Below are 22,554 nucleotides of genomic sequence, written 5' to 3' on the forward strand. Positions count from 1 at the left end.
AAAGAATCTTCGCACAAACAGACAGACAAGACAGACAGACAGAGAGACACAGACAAACTGAGGCAAAAACAAAATCACTGCCTCCTGGTAATGTCCCAATTATAATTGGTTGTATTTCCCATGTACATTTGCATGTATCTGGAAATTGACCTCTGCATTTATGCATGATAACTACCAGTAAGACTCCCCTAGAGGGATCAAAATAGGAACCTTCTGATTCTCAGACTGCATGCCGTTCTTCCTCCTGAGTCACATGTCACCCTGGTAGGTGTCAGAATTGCACAATATAAGGTGCCTTTGATGCTCATATAGTGTACATAATTTATATGATGTGTACTGTATACGATTTTAAATATTAAGTGTCAAGTGCCTGTGTGTGGCACGTGTTAATATAAATAATTGTGTGTCTGTGTGTGTGCGTGCGTGCTCGCTTGTGTGTGTGGGCACCCGCAGGTCCTGCCTTAATAAATGTGCAAATGTGTACACATGTAGTTGCCTGCCCTGCTTGTGTGTGATTAGTTGCATGGTGTAGAAAGCCATCCCAGAGCCTGCTGATCCAGGCCTCGAGGCTGCGGTACTGCTTGGCTGCCAAATGGTCGCAGAGGATACCATCTGTGGGTCTTTGACAACGTGTTGTACATTGTATATAAAAGAGGGCAGGTCACCCACTGATTCTCTGGGCTTTCTGTACCATCTTCTGCAGCACTTTGTGGTTGAGGGCAATGCGGTGGTATGCGGTGGTATGTTGGGGGGGTAGTATCAGGAGGGCGACAGCAAGAGCCTGACTAGGCTTATCAAGAAAGATGGTTCTGCCCTTGGTACCACCTTGGAAACTGTGGAGGGAGGTGGCCAATAGCAGGATGAGGTCTAAACTCCTGGCCATCATGGACAATCCCTCTCACCCCCTACATGACACTGTGACAGGAAAGCTCCTTTAGCAACAGAATGTTACTTCCAAGTTGCAAGAATGAACGCTTTTCTGCCTGCAGCAATAAGACTGCATGTACAAAGCCTCATTTGGTTGGCTTGGTCATGCTGATTAAGATGGGGGATGTGGGAAACAAGCTATCGGACTCTTAGTAATGTTTGGTCTGTCATCTATTTATTAGTTTTGTAGGTTGTCTATGCTTTGATGCCAATTTCAGATGTTCTTTTTATTGATGTCTATGAGAGCTGCTGTAACACTTGAATGTCCCCTCTGGGATGGATAAAGTACCTACCTACCTACCTGTCTTCCCATGCCAGGCGGCGATGCACACATGTCAGTGTCAGCTTGGAATGTCTCTTCTTTCTGCATTTCTTTCGATTGCCTACACATTCTGTGCGTTTGTTTTGTTTTCAGTTTCATACAATACAATACAGTAGGTATCAGAAAAACAAGAAAACCTGCTGCTCACCGGAGATTAAAATAGTAAAAATGAGGTGCTCTTGGATCACCGGGATCAAGGCATAAAAAAGAGAAAAAGGCGACCCAGGCACTCGAGGTTAAAATGAGGAATAAACCTTTTTTGCATTAAAAGGCTAATTGCCTTTTTCTCTTTTTTACAATACAGTAGGTGTTAGTTAGCCTGATAACGTGGATTCACTCAGGCGTTCCTCCATACGTGTGAGTGAATCAACGTTATCAGTCTAGGCTGCCTAATACCAGGCTAGGTGTTAGTTACACTGATCCAATCTTGCAACGCGATTGATCCCACTGATCATTAAAATAAACATGGTCTCAAAGTGCTGCCCTGCCCACCTATCTGACCACGGGCCACTTGGCATGGCAGCCAGTTATGACTTTGGAACAAGTTATGACTTGGATGGAATTGGTTATTATTGGACCTTTCCGCCACCAGTGCTGCTGCTCTATTTTTAGTGGGGGACTGCAGTTCTGACTGCAGACCCAGGGAAGGGCAAGCCATACCCAGCCTGTCCTGCTCTCCTCCCACAGATATCTCTCAGGTCTTTGGTCTGAAGCAAATTAAAGGTGTGTGTGTGTGTGTGTGTGTGTGTGTGTGTGTGTGTGTGTGCGTGCGTGCGTGCGTGTGTGCGTGTGTGTGTGTGTGTGTGTGTGTGTGTGTGTGTGTGTGTGTGTGTGTGTGTGTGTGTGTTTTGAAGTGAGAAAACTGGGTTTCACTCTGTAGCCTATTATCTGGAAAATTAATAATTGGAAAACAACTAGGCAAAGGCCAACGTGTGTGTGTGTGTGTGTGTGTGTGTGTGTGTGTGTGTGTGTGTGTGTGTGTGTGTGTGTGTGTGTGTGTGCGTGTGCGTGTGCGCATGTGTAGTGCGAGTGTGTGTGTGTGTGTGTGTGTGTGTGTGTGTGTGTGTGTGTGTGTGTGTGTGATGAATAATCGACTATATTCAGCTACAAAGCAACTATTAAATCTAGCTACTGAGTTCTGAGATCAGAGACATGAGTCATCCCATATACAACTCTGAAATGCTCTGAAATGAGACCTGAGAAAGAATAAGGATGCAGAAATATGAGCGTGCCTGCGTGCGTGCGTGCGTGCGTGCGTGCGCACAAAGGATGGGTGAGATCCTGGAGTCGGAGTGCTTTGATCATCCCTATGGCACTGGCAGCATGATCCCATTGAGTTATGGTGGAGCTCAGGATTCCATAATGCCGACAAGACCCTGTCTGGGCTCTGGGGCCACGCAAAGATAACACTGTAGGTGGTCCACTTGTGAGGCAAGAAAGAGCTGGGAGACAGAGAGAGGAAGGTACAACAGTAGGCAGCAAAATAGAAGTCAGTATGAAAGGGAGCAAGAGGTAGGCGTCTGACTGTGTGTGTATCACAGAGAGAGAGAGAGAGAGAGAGAGAGAGAGAGAGAGAGAGAGAGAGAGAGAGGGAGCAGGAGCAGGAGGAGGGAGGAGAGCAGATCGCACATTGGTCGGGCTACTTTTCTGACGACACGACAGTCATCAACCTGTGGATAGCGCGCGTAGCGAGGACATTCAAGTCGCCAGCGCCGCTGCCGCCTCTGCCTCCGTCTTCCCCCCGGACTGAACATCTCTCTGCGGCGCATGAACTGGGAGGGGAGGGGGGCCCCGGTTCCGTTCCTGAAGGGAGAGGCGCCGAAAAGTTTGGGCTTGTTGTCGTGCGTCGAGACAGCTTCGTGAATGGCCGGAGCATGGAGGAACTACCATTCGAAAGAGTCAAGACCCGGCGGAAGAGGGGTCACTGTCCAGTCCGCACGCCGCTGGGCGCCATAGCCTGCGAGGACGAGTTCAGCAGCCGGGAGCTGGAGGCTCTGTTCCAGAACTACAACCTGAAGCAGGAGCAGACGGCCACGCTGAAGGCGCTGGCGGTGCTCATCGTGGCCGCGTCGTCGCTGTCCCTGATGGAGCTGCTGTCGGGTCCCAGCCTCACCGTGTCCAAGGGCTCCCACCCGGTGCATTGCGTGGTGTTCCTCTCGCTGTTCATCGTCACCAACGTCAAGTACCTGCAGGTGACGCAGCTGCAGCAGATCGCCAAGCTCGCCTTGCTCTTCAGCTTCACCTTCGCGCTCCTCTGCTGTCCGTTCCCTCTGGCGCTCGGCGCCACCGACTTGGAAAGCGCCGCGGCGCCCGAACAGGGAGTATGGCAGCTCATGCTGGTCACCCTCGTGGCTTACGTGCTTCTCCCGGTGCGGACGCTGCTGGCCGTGCTGTTCGGAGTGATGGTCGCCGTGTCCCACTTCATTGTTACAGCGACGTCGGCCACGGGCAGCAGGAGGCAAAGGCTCTGGAGACCGGTAAGCTCTCTCTCTCTCTCTCTCTCTCTCTCTCTCTCTCTCTCTCTCTCTCTCTCTCTCTCTCTCTCTCTCCAGCTGTCCGACCCGCAGTGGTGGGAAAATAGCATACTGCAAAGTGTTTTTGGCATCAAAATGTACTTAATAAAGTGCCAAAAGTAAAAGTACAAAATGTTAGAAAATAGCAGATCTACAAACTCAAAGCTGTGATGGGTTAGTGAGCTTGTAGATCGGCTATTTTCTAACAGCCTATAAAATATAGGGCTAAAGACAAGTGGATTATGATGTAGATTATGTTTTTAATAATATATATCTGCAAAGTTACTATAGCAACTAAAGTTTTCAAATCATTGTAGTGGAGTAAAAGTACAATATTAGGATCCGAGATGTGATAAAGTAGAAATAAAAGTAGGCCTATTGGAAATTGGAAATACTCAAGTAAAGTAAAAGTAATAGGCTCCCTCAAACTCAACTTGAGTAAATGTAGCCTATTTTAGTTACTTTACACCGTCCGCCCCGCATAATAGGCCAAACTCTCATTTGTTTCACATGCCTGTGTTTCTACCTTGAATATAGTTAAGCATTATTTTCACAAGTCATGGCAAGTCAATATTCCCTGTGAAATGAAACGGGGAGCTGTCCACGCACAGGTGCTGAAACCGACCGGTGCATTTCTAAGACCGGTGCATTTCTGGCGGAGCTGTCCACCAAACTCATCCACAACTTAACTCCGTTGATACACACACTGATTCGAAGGGGCTGTAGTGTAGCCTAATAATTGCGTGTAAAATGTTAACATTATCCACAGGCCAATCAATGAGATGGCAGACTTCTCAGCGGAGAGACATCTGAGACATAGCCTATTGGCATAATATCGTCTGGGTGGCAATTATAGGCTATTGGCAGTGGCACCTGTATTTCTTTTTAGATTCTTTTTTTTTTATTATGTTTTAAATACATATAACTCGATAATTCCAACGATAGTTAATTGGCTCATAATCAGGTGATGTCATGCATAAATTACCAATCGACAGCTTATGTTGAGTTGCTGTCACAATGATTAAAAGGCTCATAGAGTCATAGGCTACTTCCAGTATAGACTATAGTCGTATGTTTTGCTAATCAAGCTTTTTGTTTTGATCATCAAGCCTTTTGTTTTGATCCATTCACACAGCTGCACTCAAGGACAAGGAGAGATAAAGACATTGATTGCTCTCAGAAGACATATCCATGTGTTGCCCTTGCCAACGCCCTTACGGCCAACGACCTTTGACCTCTGACCTGTATGGTGTTAGGTTGCCTGAGCCCAGGCTTTACATTGAGTGTCTGACAGCATCAATATTCCCTGATTGGTCATCAGTAATGTAGTAATGCACCTTGTCAGGCTCCTGTGTCTCTCACCCACAGTGATGGAAGAAGTAATAATGATAATAATAGTAGATTTTATTCATAATGCACTTTACGTTTGTTAAAATCTCAAAGTGCTGCAATAAGCAAATGCATAAAAAGAATCATCATTCCTTTAAAAACATCTAAGAAGCGCAAACAAAACATTTAAAACATGAGGGCATAAAGCCAGAGGTAAAACCAGCAAAAAAATTAATAATAAAAAAACAATGCTTTGTTATAGGTCTTTACTTACATTTTGTGCTCACATAAAACTATCAGTACCCTATGTAGAAATAGTCTGTTTTACAAGTACAAGTTTGGTATTCAAAATTTACTTGAGTAAAGGTTCAATAGGTTTGGCGTATACTAAAAGTAAAAGTAGGCTACTCATCATTATGCAGAAGGTCCCATTTCACAAGTATTCAAATGTATAAAAATCCTTTGAAAATAGCCGATCTACAAGCTCACAACTGTGTGAGCATCCGCTATTTTCAAATAGCTGAAGTGGTTAATGTATGTTTTGTAATAATAATAATCAAAATCTACAAAGTAATTAGTAACATATTGTCAGTGGTGGAAAAAGTACTTATTTTTTACTTTAAGTAAAAGTATTAATACTGCACGTAGATGTACTCTGTTACAAGTAAAAGTCCGGAATTCAAAATGTATGAAAGTATTGGCATCAAAAAGTACTTAAAGTACCAAAAGTAAATGTACAAAATGTTTGAAAATAGCCGATCTACAATCTATAGATTATACCCTAGCTATAAAATAGGGCTAAAGGGTTAACGTATATATTATAATTTATACCAGCAAAGTAACTAGTAACTAAAGTTTTCAAATAATTGTAGTGAAATAAAAGTACAATATTTGCCTCTCAGATGTTGGGGAGTAGAATAATTGAAAATTGGAAAAAGAAAGTAAAAGTAAAAATACCTCACACTTGTACTTAAGTACGGTACTTGAGTATATTTACTTAGATACTTTCCACCACTGTTTCTCACCCACTTCTGTTGATACAGCAGAGCTCTGTTCTTTAGAAGACACATGTGGCTCATGTTGTTGCCCCAATCCATGGATGTGCTGACCTTGAGGTCTGACTTTCAGAGGATTAATCAGAGATTGAAGGTCTAACCAAGCCAGCCAACCCCTCCTCACATTTATCTGCACAAGGACAAGCATCCACCACATGTTACCATCATGCCATGATTTGATTGATTGATTGATTGATTGATTGATTGAAGACTTTATTAGAAGTTTGCATAGAAAAAGGTATGTACCATGACGGTACAGTTTACTGGTACAAGTTCTACTAAAAGGAGATCCTAGAAAATACTAAGCTTATTTCCACAGGAAACCATTAAAGTATCTCGTATAACATTGAATGACAGACGGAATAGAACACAGTACTATGCAGTAGATATAGTCAGTAAAAAAAATAAAAAAATGAAAGAAAAACAGTAAGTTTATACAAAACAGAAAGTATATACAAAGAAGGGGCGGGGAGGGGGGGGGGGGGTAGGTCTGGGCTGGGCTAGGTTTGTTTTTACCAGTGGCGAACGGCTGCTGCCTGTAAGTGGTTTTTCAGGGCGATTTTAAAGGATGCTAGTGATCCACACTCCTTTAAGACCTTCGGTAAGGCATTCCACATTTTTGTGGTATAGCAGAAGAAAGAGTTTGACCCTTTCTTTGAGTTGACTCTGGGTTGAACGTGATCTGTGGTGCTGCCTTTGGTGTTGTAATTGTGGACATCCTTAACGTAACCTGCTGCACCTTTGACCATAACCTGTTCTTTTCTGTTTTTACATGCACCATTTTGCTTCCGAAATCACAGAAAGCTTTCATTTAAAGGACAACAAGGGTTCATATTTTAGATTGTAATTAGAGAAAAGAAAAGATGAGTGTTAGATTTGCTGCTCAGTGCTTTCTATTGTTTTAGCGATTTTAGTATTTTGATTTCAGTGGTTGGGGGCATGCGTATAAGACACCAGCCCCCATAAGTCACATCTGCCCATGAAAGATTGCGGTGCGTCTTGGGAATGGGCTTATTGGCTCTAAAAATACATATTTAGCCACTTGCATGCACGCATGCCCCCAACCTGTAGCATGCAAATCAAAATCGTTAAAATCACTAAAATGCTAGAAAGAAGTAAATTAAAAAAAATTGATCACATTGATCAAAACTGTCATATTCCTTCAACATTTGTTTAGCCCAGGGGTGGGCAACTTTGATGATGGAGAGGGCCACTACATTTTCACACTCACTCCAGTGGGCCACAATGCATATACATAGCAAAAATAGCCGATCTACAAGCTCAAAACACGTCGCACTGTGACGCGTTTTGAGCTTGTAGATCTGCTATTTTTGTTATTTTTGAATTGGAATCCTGAAAAGTAACTTCTTTTTGTTTTAATTTCAATTGCATTTATATGTTCTTATGTTAAATACAAATACATTGGACATAACAAATATAATAACATTTTAATACTAGTCATTTAGCTACTGATATAAACTGAAGTAATTGAAGCGGTTAATTTTTCCATGTTTTGAATTGTAACAGCTGAAATCAATAATATATCAGTACTCTAATATCAACCTGAGGGCCGCATTAAGTGAAGGTTGGGGCCGCATGTGGCCCCTGGGCCGTCAGTTGCCCATGTATGGTTTATCCTCTCATACCCTATTATTCTTCATTGACAGGTGTCCCCCAGGGGTCCCTTCTTTCTTCCATCTACGTAAAAAATAGCCAATGTACACTGTACAGTAGATATTGGCTATTAGCTATTTTCAGTGAATGTTCACCATTCTGACGGGCCCAGAATAGGGACGCTAGGGTTCAAGTGGTTAAACCTTGGGATTGCATTGCAGCCGAGTTACAACAAAACAAGAACTACAATTTTGTCTGAATCTGAATTTTCAGATTTTGCAAATGGCCTCTTTCCATGCCATACCTGAAGGCATCATTCAAAAGTTAGTTCAGTGTCTCATCAAGTACCGAAAATAGCCGACCTCCAAGCCCACAACGCGTCGCGCTGCGACGCGTTGTGAGCTTGGAGGTCTGCTATTTTCTATATTTTCACCAAAAGGCCCTTTTAGAAATGTCAACCCCTCCCTCTCAAACATTCTCCGCACGTCCCGGCACACACACACTGATGCACACATATCGGACATACATATACATAGGACATGCACGCTTTGTATGCAGTAACGCATGCACACACACACTGACACAGATGGACTTGTTTGCATGTCTGTTCTTGTTTGCCCGCAGCTGGTGGCCAATGCCGTGCTGTTCACCAGCGTCAACCTGTCGGGGGTGTTTGTGAGGATTGTGACTGAGCGCGCCCAGAGGAAGGTCTTCCTGCAGGCCCGCAACTGCATAGAAGAGAGACTGAAGCTGGAGGACGAGAATGAGAAACAGGTGAGCCTTTACGTAGTTAGTATGTGTGCTATCGTCACATCACACATGCGTCACTATGCAGGCTATGTATGCCATATACACCGCACGTGCATGAGCAGCACACGTGTACCTGTGTGTGTAACATGACTGGAAACGCACGCGTGCACGCACATTTGTATTAGTGCACTTGTGAGGACATCGTTGGACATCGTTCAGAATGCCATTTAAGTTTTTTGCCATTTTTATCACTAACCCTATAAAGCCCAAAGTAGCTGATCTACAAGCACACAACGCATCGCACTGCAGTGCGTGGTGAGCTTGTAGATCAGCTTTTTTCGGTGCACAATGCCGGCACACAACCAGACGTAACCCTAAGCCCAGCGCCTAAATCTTAACCACTAAATACCGAATTCTAATCCTTACCCCAACCTGCGTCTTTTCCTATCGTAAACCCAACTAAAGAAATATATTTTGAACCATAAAACAACCATTTATCTTATGAGTACCAGGTAAATTGTACTTGGAGGGACAAGTATACCAATACAAGCACGCACGCACACACACACGCACACGCACACGCGCGCGCACACACACACACACACACACACACACACACACACACACACACACACACACACACACACGCACACACACGCACACACACAGGCGTATAAAGCCATATGTCAGGCAAACGGAGAGAGATCCACAGACATACATTCCCCATGCTATGGCTTCCCTATCATGTTTGTAGGCTTCAGCAGAATTTCAAGAAGTCACAAGATTTGAAAGGTTTCAGGTGCCAATGCTCTGACAACCTGCCTACAGGCACTCGGTAACTATGACAGCAGCTATATAAGGAAAGAACAATTACTGCCGCACATGCACCACCAGAGCAACACCACCCACCCCCACCACGTGCACACCCACATGCATTGATTTAACCGAGGAACAATCGGGCAACTTTAACATGCAGAAACACTTCGTTATACAACAGACAGCCGACCCCCCACGCCATGCAACACACCAGCACCACTCCCACCTACATCGGTTGTTAAAAGGAGAAATAATTATCTCGCCTCTAGCGTTCTCTTCCACTGCGGGCGCAGCTCGCCGGGGTATGCGCAAAGTTTGGCGTGCACAAAATGCTACATGGGTGAAGAAACACAGACATGCGTGTGTGCGCGCGCGGCCGCGCGCACACACACACACATAGATACCCTCTTAGCACCTGCGCTTTGTAGATTAGATGATGATGTGCTGTGTTTTCCCGCTGCAGTAACAGGCTCCCTTCTGACAGGTAATTACACAAGCAGATTGCTTTCATGGGCTTCCTACTCCGCTAAAGGTCACAGTTTATCTGGTGGAGAGAGAGACGCACATAGAAGCCCCTGATTGGGATCTATCGTCAGCTATAGCCTCCAGACTGCAGATGGCAAACCAGTCTGCCGATCTGCCTATGCCGCTCCCACCAGACCTCCACGGGGGCTTTTTTTGGATCCCACCTATCAAACCGCAACCGTTCATCGCTTCTTTCCTTTACCTGTTTATGCGTCAACGGTGTACCTCATGTATGTAGAGCAGATTCCTGAGTGTTCATTTATTCAGAACCCATTATTGTGTGTTATTATTTTATGCTTTAACTATTGAAAAATTGTAGATCTGCTATTTTTGAAAAATCGTGAAAATTAGAATTTTGACCCGATTCTATAAGTGTCTTTTGAATCCTTCTAAGGTTTTTTGAAAAACCTATGTTTCTATGTCAGCAATCTGGCTAGCCATTGTCAAAGAAAAGGTCATTTTCACTTACCTGGAGCTCAGTTAGTCTGTTCTTGAGAGACTACTATGTCAGTGGTTCTCAAACCTTTTCATGTGAAGGACCCCCAAACTTATATGTATTTGGCCACGGACCAGCATCTCAAAATATTTAGTTCCAGGGACCACCCAGAAGCAAAATTTGAGTTACAAACGTTCGCTTTGAAAATACATATTCAAAGATTTGCACACATTTTCACAACCTTTTCAAAAATAGCAGATCTACAAGCTCGCAGCGCGGCACTCGGTGTCGCGCTATGAACTTGTATATCTGCTATTTTTCACTGGTTAAAACATTCAATAATTTTAGGCCTAAATGGGTTAACTGGACCCATAAGGGTCAGTCTTTACACTCTGAGTTCAATGATTTCGCTATGAGTCCTAGTCTCAGTGGCGGCGGGGAGACCCCCGCAACTCCCGCAAGGCGGGGGGGCCCCCAGCAGAGGGGGGCCCCCAAAAAAAAAAAAAAAAAAATTTTTTTTTTTTTTTTTTTTTTTGCCACTGGGCAGCCCCCTAGCCTAGCGGCCCACTGCAACAGTTGTTTAGAATGGACATATCAAACACAATGTCCAACAGATTGCTTTGTGTTTACAGCTGTGTTTCTAGTGTCAAGCTCCCTCTGGTAGAGTTGGCACTAATCATGTTCATACTCCGCTTGTTGGTGGTGTAAAAGTTGTGGTATTAAAAGCTTAATTGTGTATTTATATGTGCTCCCCTCGACCCGACGAGTCGGTAGAGTATCTGCGCATCATTTGCAAAAGGGCCCCCACCCACCTCCTCGCAGGGGGGCCCCACAATTTTCAGAAACGCCACTGCCTAGTCTGCGCAGCATCGAGGGGTAGTCACTGATGGGAGGCTCTCTCCATTCCGACATGTCGCCACTTCGAAATTGACTTCTTATTGTCGGAGTGGCGACACTCCCATGGGCCTAAGGTTTAGGGTTAGGGTTAGAGATAGGGTTAGTGTCGGAATGGAGACATGTCGGAAAGGAGACATGTCGGAGTGGAGAGATGCACTCGTCACTGATTCCACTGATTGCTGAAACATGTATACCTTACCCGTCCATATGTGCCCTGATTGATATCGATTTTCCGGGTAAATAACAATCTCTGAACCCATCTGCCCTCCCCAGTTTCCTCTTGGCTGGACTAAGGTCTTTGTGAACTCTGTGCGAGGTGAACCATGCACCATGAGATGCTCCCTCCTATCTCCCCCCCCCCCCCCCTCCCCTCCTAATACACCACCAATGTGTTCCCTTTTCACTGGATGCCAACAAACAGGTGGAGGTTTTTGGAGCGGTGAAAGCGCTCCCAATAGACAGGTATGTCTGTGGCTGGCTGGCTATGTGGCTGGCTGGCTGGCTGGCTGGCTGGCTGGGTATGTCTGTAGCCTGGCAATACCTTGTGTGGCCACACAAGTTAAAGGAGGGGCGCTGTTGTGCAGGCACAGACACACACACACACACACACACACACACACACACACACACACACACACACACACACACACACACACACACAGATTCACCGCTCCACTTCGAACCGAGGTTTGATTTTTTTCTTGTAATTCACACTTACAAGCCTGATTTATTCATGATTGCGAAGGTGTTGTGCACAAAAAAGTGCCAATATGAGAAAATTCAGCCTTACAGTATAGCTCGAATACAACACTTTGGTCCTGAAACCTACTCACTAAATTGCTGTTCACCTTCATGAACCCCTGAGCATGACCCTTCTGATGTTGGTGTCAGGAGGCTCTCTCCATTCCGACATGTCGCCACACCGAAATTGACTTCTTATTGTCGGAGTGGCGACACTCCCATGGGCCTAAGGTTTAGGGTTAGGGTTAGAGATAGGGTTAGTGTCGAAATGGAGACATGTCGGAAAGGAGACATGTCGGAGTGGAGAGATGCACTCGTTGGTGTCCACGTGGCCTTTCCTCTATAGCAGGGGTCTTCCAAGGACATCCTTGATGATTGGTTGACGACATTTTATTTCACAAGATTTCTTGTTACTTTGGAGAGGCCGTGGCGATAGATTCATAGACTTGTTTGACAGCACTGTCATCAGTCTATGTTTCGATTCGTGATTTTAGTTAACTTGACCTGTCACTCTGTACTTGGTCTGCTCTTTTTTACCTTTACACACTGCCGAAAATAGCCGATCTACAAGCTCTCTTGAGAGTCTGTAGATCTGCTATTTTTGGCTAAAGTTCTCCTCAGAATAGGGATGCGAGGGTTCAAGTTGTTAATTTAAAAGAATGATCCTATCACAAAGATTTGGAGGACCCCCTGTAGTAACTCTGAGGACCCCCTAGGGGTCCCGGACCCCCTGTTGAAGACCCCTACTCTATAGCTAGCACCACTGTTATTCTGCTCGCCATGCTGTGGTATAAACTGAAACGGAATTGTAGAAATTGTTGCTACATAGAAAACGTCTACAAGGGAGAGTAGACACTAGTGCTTTTGGGAGATGACGAAGAGCCCGTTTTAGCTGTGGGGAGGGATCCACAGATCTCAGAACAGAGGCAGCGATGAGGGAAATCCACCTAACCAGGTAGGAATGTCACATTCAGGGGGGGTCATGTTTTGGTCTGAACGCCTCCTTTAATCACCAGATTCGAGAGAGGGGGGCAACTCAAGGCGATTATAGTTCATTCAGGCAAAATCCGTCTCACTTGCATTTCAAATCGGATCCTTTGACTGGCTGGTGATATAACTGAACTGACACAAGGTATTTATAAAAAGATGTGTGTGGATGACAGAGACATTTAAGTGAAATCCTGATCAGGGACACGCGCTGCGAATTGTTTGTGCTGCTCTCCTCTCCACGGTGCCGTTTGTGTGTCAGCGTGTGTGCGAGCGAGGGGCATGTCCAGACATGTGGTGCGCGGCCCCAACAGGAGCGGAATTGGAGCGGAGGACGGTCCTCACTCCAAGCATTGGAGGAAAAACTTCGCTCCAAGCCACTATGGTGCATTTTAAAACTAGCTCGCTCACGCTCAATTCAAGTGTATTCAAACCGTTTTATTCTTACTCTTATTATTACTTTTATTAAGGATAAAAGGCAAAACAAGAGGTGATTATTTAAAAAAGAACTGCATGTGAGAGTGTGTTTGTTAGCCTCCTGGTTGGTCCCTGACTGACCAACCAGCAGGCTCTATCTGCCTTGTCCCGCCCTGGTTCCGCCTTTTTTATGTTGAATTAGCTAAAACATAATATTTGGAGAAATAAAAACATTTAAAAACATGCTGGTTCACTATGCTGCCACTGAGCAGCTCCAATTGACTGAAACAAAGTTTGAAATTAGAATTGAGCACACAGAATAACAATATGAAGCAACTGAATTAACATGGCAGTGGATGGAATGTCCCACTCAATGTCCCACCAAGACACAGCAACCAATGGGTGTGGAGAGGGGCAGGACAATGGGCGGGACTTGACAAAGGGTGAATTGAGTCTGGAACTCTTGACCCACCCACCCGCCCCGCGGGTCAACTCTGCGGGTAACGGGTCGGGTTAGGGTTAGGGTTACTAGTAGACACCACTAGTAGACACGTTTGGGACAGAGGCTTACCCTGAGTGTGTGGCTATAGTAGTGTGTGCATGCACACCAGTGTGTAGTCACACCTCGCTCGCTAGAGTCTAATTAATTTGACTCAGGCCAGGTGTGACTGCTCAAATGAGCCACGACCCATCCCCGCGGAGGATGAACCCTTACCATTTGAGTGATGGTGACCTTTGACCTTTTTCCTCTAATGCCACCCTCAAGTGTCAGCTTGTCAAAATATTTGGCATTTTATTTTGTATTCATAAAAGCCAGTGTAGAGAGCAAGGAAACCAAGGGTGGAGAGAGAGGTACGATTAAATATAGGAATATCTGCACACCGTTCATGCTGCTCCCAAGTAGATTGTCTGACCTGTGTGGTCTTTGTCATATAGATATTGGTACATACTGTATAGACCACTCAGGTCAAAACATTGTAGGAATAAAAAATGCACCTTGGGAGCAGCAAGAACGGTGTGTGGATATTCAGTTCTTTCCCCTGTACTATATGTTTGTACCTTACACCCCTTGCAATTCACTGTTGGCATGTACATGTAGATGCATAATCTGGGACTGCAGAGAGAGAGAGAGAGAGAGAGAGAGAGAGAGAGAGAGAGAGAGAGAGAGAGAGAGAGAGAGAAACATGTGAGACAAGACAGTTGTCCGATTCAAACTGGGGTCCTTGTTACCCCTTGCACTTACAAAGAGCATAATGGTCTGTGCAGTGTGCACTACAGCAGGGGTTCTCAATCTGTTGGTCGGGACCCCCAAGGGGGTTCCACAATTTATTTTGGGGGGTCCCAAAAAAAGATTCACTTAATGTGCAACATTCTTTTCTCAATCAACAGTAAACAAACCAGCATAAAGTTTAAGTGTATAGAGGATATCTGCACATTTCTAAAGTGATGATTTAGGTACTTTTCAATACCTCTAAAATGACAAATTAAACATTGGCCAGTTTGTCAAATATTAGAGGCGGAAATTGTGAAAATAGCCGATCTACTTGCGAGGCGTTGTGAGCATGTAGATTGGTTATTTTCACAATTGCAATGTGTTATACAAAATGTAATGCCTCAACTCTTAGAGCTCGTCAGGGTGGGGGGTCCCAGTTAAAATATGATTATTTTGGGGGTCGTGGCCTGAAAAGGTTGAGAACCACTGCACTACAGTAACTGACTGAGCAACCAGGCACCTCTACACAAGCTTCTCATAATATATTGGCCAGAATAGATTGCAGGATGAACCCTAAAGAGCTGCATGGCCTCTAGGGGCTGCTAGCGGGGCTTTTAGCCTCATAGGGCCCTATTATGGGCCAGGCAGACGTGCTCGGCCCATGTCTACATGGTCTATAATGAGGCATGTGCTCATCCATTGCTATTATGTGCACACTTTAGTTGGTGGACTTCCAAAACACAAACCTGCTTTATGTGTTATATACTTGTCTGTTTCACAATAGGTATTAATCCTTCAGGCTGGGGAAAATATTCTCTCTTTTTTATTTGTATATTGTTGCCTTCTCTATTTTGGTGTCCAACTAAACTATTGAGTGTCATGAGAATATTGCAGAGATGATGAAAAATCCATATTGGCTTCTCTTCTTATAAGACAGATTGGTTGGTCAACTTAGTGTAGACTGACTCATAGCCTAGCCATAGCCTACTGCCAGGTTTTCTGTGCTTATGTAGTGTTTAAAAGGGAACAGCCATATACTGTACATGCTTACAGACATTAGGGGTTACAGACCAGGGCACGAAATGCTTGGCCGCAAAGAAAAGTATTGCAAGTAACGCTGTCGGAATACTGTCCGGGGGCGTCTGAAATAGCGTTACATCTGTGCTGAAATGCGTCAGCAGCACTGGCGTCAACCCGCTGATGGAGTGGCATTTTTAGCACCCCAGACCCCCTCTTCCCTGCCCCTCCCACGCAGAGGGAATTCTGTCCCAGGTGGCACCGAATGTGGTCATAGCACGTGGTCATTTTTATTTTATGTCCATAACTTATATGGACATAAAATTAAGGACTTATATGGTGAATTTAAATCAAGCTCATGAATTGGGCTTTACACTGATATGATAAATGCTTCTCATAAGACCAGTGCCAGACATATTAATGGCAATTTTCGGGTCGGGTGGAAATCTTTTATGTCAGTAACCGTTATTTTTCAGAAAATGGAAAAAATAACCTGTCCCAATGGATCCAATGTAGTTATTTAGTTACAAGCTCTTGTTAAGGCAGTACTTTTGATTGGTTAAATATTTATGAAACCCACAGATGGACTTTCACTTAAAAAAAAACGTTCAAAAATAACAGCTCCACAAGCTTGTGTACAATTAAGTTGGGTATTCATTTATGAAAAGGCATTGATTTTCTGCTTGACAGCAACGATTTGTAAATTCCTCCCAAAATAACTTTCAATCATCTGCTCTCACTCTGTTTGGGGTGCTGTATAGTTGTTTTTGATGACTCTGCACCTCTCAGACAAGGACATCAGTTTGATATTGGGAGAAATTACATTTCTGAGCCTTTTCTTCCATGGCACTGTGAATCTTACAGTGAAAAGTACCTGCCGTACGTGTTAAGTGGTCACATGGGTGGTTACTGTGGTTTTGGAGATTTTCAAGTGGGCTCTGATACATAAAAGGTTGGGAACTGCTGTTCTAGAGACGCGGGGTTCCTACCAACCCCTACCAACCACACTATCTCTAGGTAGTAAGAGAACCTGCATTTTAATGCCACAAATTGAATAAACTACAATTCACAATTCAGGCATTTAGCAGATGCTCTTAATACAGAGCGATTTACAGTAAGCAAGGAAAACATGAGGTAGTGCATCAGTTGCATAGAGGTAATAATCTAGGGTCATCAGTCCAAACAGTATAATATAAAAAATCTATAATCTGTACATTGACAGTATACACAAATAGAATGCCAGGTCTACAAATGACCTGACATCTGTCTACATAACAACGTTAAGAACTATATATGAGTATAAAGTACCTATTAAATCTGGCCAGTGAGTTCTGAGTTCAGACAGAATGAGAGTCATTCATCTGCATCTCTGAAATGCTCTGAAATGAGACTTGGGAAAGAATTAAGAATGCAGAAATATGATCACGTCATTTTATAGTTTTAAATTATAAATTATAGTCTTACATTTTACATTGCCATTTTGTAGAGGTGTGGCGTGCATGTGCATTTGCGCAGTCACACACACACACACGCACACGCACACGCACACACACACACACACACACACACGCACGCACGCACACACGCACGCACTCACGTACGCACGCACGCACGCACGCACGCACGCACGCACGCACGCACGCACGCACACACACACACACACACACACACACACACACACACACACGCACACAGGGTTGTGTGACAGGAGCAATACACCGGAGCTTTGTGTCCCTGCGCCAGGGCCGCTCTGGAGTGTATATGATGATATTCATAACCATTTGACATCCTGCTGGAGTTTCAAACGGCTTAGACCCAGGCAAGAGCTTGGAAGCTTGCCACACAGATATTAAACCTACTTGTGTTTAATGCCAGAGAATGGAAGGTATCATAGGCCTCGCTAACTGCTCTAGTGTTTTGCGTTTCTCTTGTATATCGTTGGAAAAGGTCAGTACTCGAATCATTCACACTTGACGTCACCTGACACGTCGATGACGCAACCAAAAAAAGAAAGAAAAAAAAAACGTCTTTAGGAGGCGTTGGAAAAACACCACATCAATGATGTGCCTCTATCTCTCAAAAGGATGGTCGCGTATGGATCAGGATTATTTTCCGACTCCACGACCGTGTGTCATTTGAGGGCTCCCGTGAGCGGAACGGAGCTACACAGAATATTCTATGATTTTCCAAAGGTTTGTGAAAAACACTCAGAAAACCTGGACCAAAGAGATGTTTTAATTCTGGCAGTCAATTGGTTTTAAGTGTTAATTTAACACTGAGGACCTCTACGTACTCTTATCTGTGCTAATATGACTGGGAAAAGGTAGCCTGTCGAAATCTGAGATTTTGACCCCGCCTCCTCTCCCCTGACCCCTCCTTCTTCCAGGAGCGTCTGCTAATGAGCCTGCTGCCCAGGAACGTTGCCATGGAAATGAAGGAGGACTTCCTGAAGCCGCCCGAGAGGATCTTTCACAAGATCTACATCCAGCGTCATGACAACGTCAGGTATGGACCCACTCGGAGTGTCATGACAACAGCGGGGGTCAGGTGAATGTGTGCGTGCGTGCGAGGGGGGTACTATTTTGATCCAGGTGTCACCTGCTGTGACGTCAAGGTCAAGAATCGAGGGAGAGCTCTATGAAGATCGGCCATTAATGCTGAGGCAAAGACGCTTGGGATTAGAGAGGCCAGAGGCCGCTGTTGTCATCGCGTTGGTCACCACATTGTAAAGCCGGACCAGACGGAAAGAGATGTTCCTTTGATGGAGGAATGTGGCGGTCTCTTTGGTGCCATTTTGGGGCGGAACCTCACATGGTTTCTGAATATGGGTTCTTCACAAGATGTAGAAATGATCAGCGATGTTCTTTAACAGCAGACAAGACCCTCCATGTCCGTCCAGCCAAATGTTTCCTACATTGAGAGTTCTCTTTCATTAGCCGATTACTGAGTCAGTGGATAGATAAGTGTTATTGCACCCTTCTTAACTCATTTCCCGCGATCCCTGTCGAAACCGGAGATTTCCCGCTGTACCTCTCTGCGATGCCCGAGGAGCCCGAAGATTTAATTAGCTTTTATGAAACGATTAAAAGTATGGTCGCTGTATATAGCCGCTTCGGAGACTTTAGGCCCGCCCCCTAACTGTATCCGGTCGTATTTCCTGTTTAGACCGGATCTAGGTTTCCATATCCGGTCTGAGAGCCCATCGCAGCTGCCGTCCCATAGGTTTGCGTTGTAAACAGAGGAAGGAGCTGCACGGCCATATCATCGTCTTTTTTCACGCGTTTTTTTAATTTGATAGCAGTTTGATTCTTGTGCCCGCCTGGCATATGATCCGCGCACATATCGTCTGCTACAGTATGTGCGCGAACGTGCCCACGTGTTACCATAGCGCACAGCTGGCTGTTTACAACGTTTTCTTATGTAAATACTGGCGGATTCAGCAGGATACTGCCTGGCAACGGATTTGTCTATTCCAATGGATTTTTTTTAATTCGAAAGCTGTCATCTTGTCTACCGGTCTACTACATGAGTCGCGCACAGATCATGCACTATGCGTGCACGTGCCCACGTTAAAAGGTAAGGACAATTTGGCAGCTGCTTAGTACAGCTATGTTTAAAATGGCAGCAAAATTGTTAAGTGCACCGGGTACTACAGTAAACGCCTGTTGATTAGCGTGGAAAGGTCCAGCTCCCAGTTCATGTTTTGCGTGTGCCATCATTGCCTGAGTCAGCAGTTGCAGTATACATTTCATATTTAGCAGAGCAACGTACAGTCTGAAGTAAGTAAGTGGGCGAGGAAATAGAGGGCTAAGAAAAACATAACTAACCTCTAGTCCAGGGGTCTTCAACGTTTTCAGGCCAGGGACCCCTTAGTTGAGAGAGAGATGAAGCTCCCTGCTTCACCCCCACAACCTTTTTTCATAGATTCCATATAGTTTCATCGTTTGACAGCATAATCGTCAGTGTATTTTGGATTCATATCAATTCGTGTTTTCAGATATTTAACCCGCTGAACCATCGATACTTAATAAACTTGACCTTTCACTCTGTAATTAGTTGTCTCTTTTTCCCCTCTATACCAAAGCTCTGCGAGGCATTGTGAGCTTGTATATCTTCTATTTTTGGCAAAAGTTATTAGAATAAGGACACTATAGGTTTAAGTGGTTACTATAAAGAAAAACGTTTCTATCACACAAAGATTTGGAGGACCCCCTATAGTAACTCTGAGGACCCCCTAGGGGTCCCGGACCCCCTGTTGAAGACCCCTGCACGAAGTGCGGATACACTATACATACCGTAATAGGTCTAGGAGATGAGGTGAAATTGGACAGTGACTCTACACTCCTGCCAGACAGAGCAGCTAGGGAGCAAACAATGGTCGTCTGTTCTAGTCCCAAATGTGATTGAGCCAATCAGGCTCAAGTAACAGCCGTCTGTTTTTGGTGGTGCCAACTTAACCTGTGCAAGCACATCAAAAGTATTCTGATAGATAGGGCTGTCACGATTATAACATTTTACATGACGATTAATTGTCTCTCAGAATAACTGCGATTAACGATTTAATTGTGTTTTTGTTGTTGACAATTACATTTCTGTTTGGCTTGTAGGCTTTGAAGTTGCACATGGCAGATATGACACGTAACCTAAATATACAAAGAAATGAAGGACATATTTCACAACTTTACACTTTAAAAAGAACATTGATAGTGGAAATAGCTGATCTACGAGCTTGTAGATCTGCTATTTCCACAGTTTTTCAATTGATTGAACATATATAAACATCTTTCAACATGTAAACGATTATGACGATTGTCACAAAATAATTGCGATTATGTCAAATAATTACGATTAGACGATTATTATGTAATAATTGTGACAGCCCTACTGATAGATTGTTCCAGTGCCTATGAGAGCATATTCTCAGAATGCATTGTGAAGTGTTATGTCAGATTTTCACATAGCGGTAATTATCACATCGGTGGGCCAACACTCCAGCACTGCCCACCACCCTCAAGATAACATGAAAAATGCATGCGTCTGAAGTCTGGGCTTGTGTTGGCCACAATGCTTATGAAGCACATTTGTGACCATCGCGGTGTGCAGTGCAGACGACCAGAGGCAGGGCAGGTTTAATACAATTAGGTTTTTAATAATGCATGACGAACAAGCAGGCTACCAGGCAGAGGTCAAAAGCAGGACAGCAGTCCAAACGAATACAGACAAGACAGCGAGCAGACAGAAATCCAAAATCATCATATAAGCCAGGGATGAGCAACTTTGATGATGGCGAGGGCCACTATATTTCCACCGTCACTCCAGAGGGCCACAATGCATAATGCTATGTCCAACTTTGTCATTCTAGTAACTTATACAAAAGAAGTAAAAATAGCCGATCTACAAGCTCAAAACGCATCGCAGCAATCCTAAATTATTTTTTGTAATTTTTTTATTGGAATCCTGAAATGTAACATTTTGATTTAATTTCAAACTCATTTAGTTATATACTCATGTTAACTTTATAAACCTAAATACAAATGCATTGGACATAAAAAAATACATTTTAATACTACTATACTAGTCATTAAGCTACTAATATAGACTGACACAATTAAAGCAGGTCATGTTTGGAATTCTAACAGCTGAAATCAATAATATATCAGTATTCGGGTATTAACCTGTGGGCCGCATTAAATGAAGGTGGGGGCCGCATGTGGCCCCCGGGCCGCCAGTTGCCCATGTATGATATAAGCAAACGGTCAAGGCGCACAGGATAGACAGGCAGAGCAGGTTTCTGAGGCACTATTAGGAACAATAATACAGAAACCAGTGGTGTAAAGTAACTAAGTACATTTAATTAAGTACTGACTGTACTTGTATTTCTGATTTCCAATACTTCTACTTCTACTCCACTACATTTCGGATCCAAATATTGTACTTTTACTCCACTACATTTTCTTGAAAGTTACTTTGTAGATTGATTATTATTACAAAACTACACTAACCACTTCAACCTTATATACTGTACATTTTGGCCATTTTTCAAAATGTGTTGTGATACAATGCATTGTAGCTCAAGGTTGTAGATCTGATATTTTCCAAAGATTTTTATACATTTGAAAACTTGAAATGGGACATTCTGCATAAGGACTCTGAGTACTTTTACTTTTGGTACTTTGAGTACATTTTGATGCCAATACTTTTGTACTTTTACTCAAGTACATTTTGAATTCCTGACTTTTACTTGTAAGGGTGCCCTCACGCCAAAATACCTATGAGAGTGGAATCCGCGGTTTCTTGCCAGCAGAGGATTTCTGCAAAATACGCTCCCTTCTCATTGAAATGCGTTGGCGGAACGCGGATTCCACTCTCATAGGTATTTTGGTGTGAGGGCACCCTAACAGAGTATTTCTACATTGCAGTTTTGATAATTTTACTTGTTTAGTAAAACAATTGAGTACTTTTTCCACCACTGGCAGAAAATGATATACAGTAGGTCTCAGGCACTAGGGACAACCTGAATGCACAGGCAGTGGCTAAGGAGCTAATACAGTAACTACAAGGTAACACTGTTTCACTGGGGTGAAGAAACCCAGGCCCGGCCGGCGCTACGGGGGGGGGGGCTGTGGGGGCATTGCATCCTCAGTTGCAAGTTGTGCCCCCTACGTTTATATATGTAAAGTCAAGAAAAAATCAAAAACAACACAAATATCGTCTGAATATTATTGTCTCCACCAGCCGAAGGCAGGGGGAGAGTATGTTTTCGCCCCTGTCCATCCGTCCGTGCGTCCGTCCGTGCGTCCATCCGTGCGTCCGTCCTCCGAGTTTGTGTACAGCTAATCTCCGGCGCCGTTGGCCCGGACGCTGCCAAAATGAGCACACACACTCCCTGGATGCCAATTCAGAACCTCTGCCCCACATTTTTCAAATGGCCCTGTTCTAGTGCCACCATGAGGCCGATGTTTGCAAAACCCATTTCTGTACACTACTCCTACAGA

The 22,554-nt window shown here is 44.2% G+C and overlaps 1 protein-coding gene across 2 annotated transcripts in view; it reads left to right on the forward strand.

Annotated features, from left to right (window-relative positions):
- Positions 1-3,117: 3,117 nt before the first annotated feature.
- adcy1a (adenylate cyclase 1a) overlaps positions 3,118-22,554 on the forward strand; it is a gene marked incomplete at both ends in the record, with an annotated part of 83,929 nt that continues 64,492 nt past the window's right edge. The window contains 3 exons of one of the 2 annotated variants that reach the window (XM_080735248.1): positions 3,118-3,726; positions 8,385-8,534; positions 17,946-18,064. In XM_080735248.1, the coding sequence (XP_080591374.1) occupies positions 3,124-3,726; positions 8,385-8,534; positions 17,946-18,064 (872 nt within the window). The remainder of the gene's footprint in view (positions 3,727-8,384; positions 8,535-17,945; positions 18,065-22,554) is intronic. The other variant, XM_080735247.1, reaches the window with a different exon arrangement.

The sequence above is a fragment of the Nannobrachium achirus genome (assembly GCF_963921795.1).
Source record: "Nannobrachium achirus genome assembly, chromosome: 1".
In the NCBI taxonomy this organism is placed as follows: Eukaryota; Metazoa; Chordata; class Actinopteri; order Myctophiformes; family Myctophidae; genus Nannobrachium; species Nannobrachium achirus.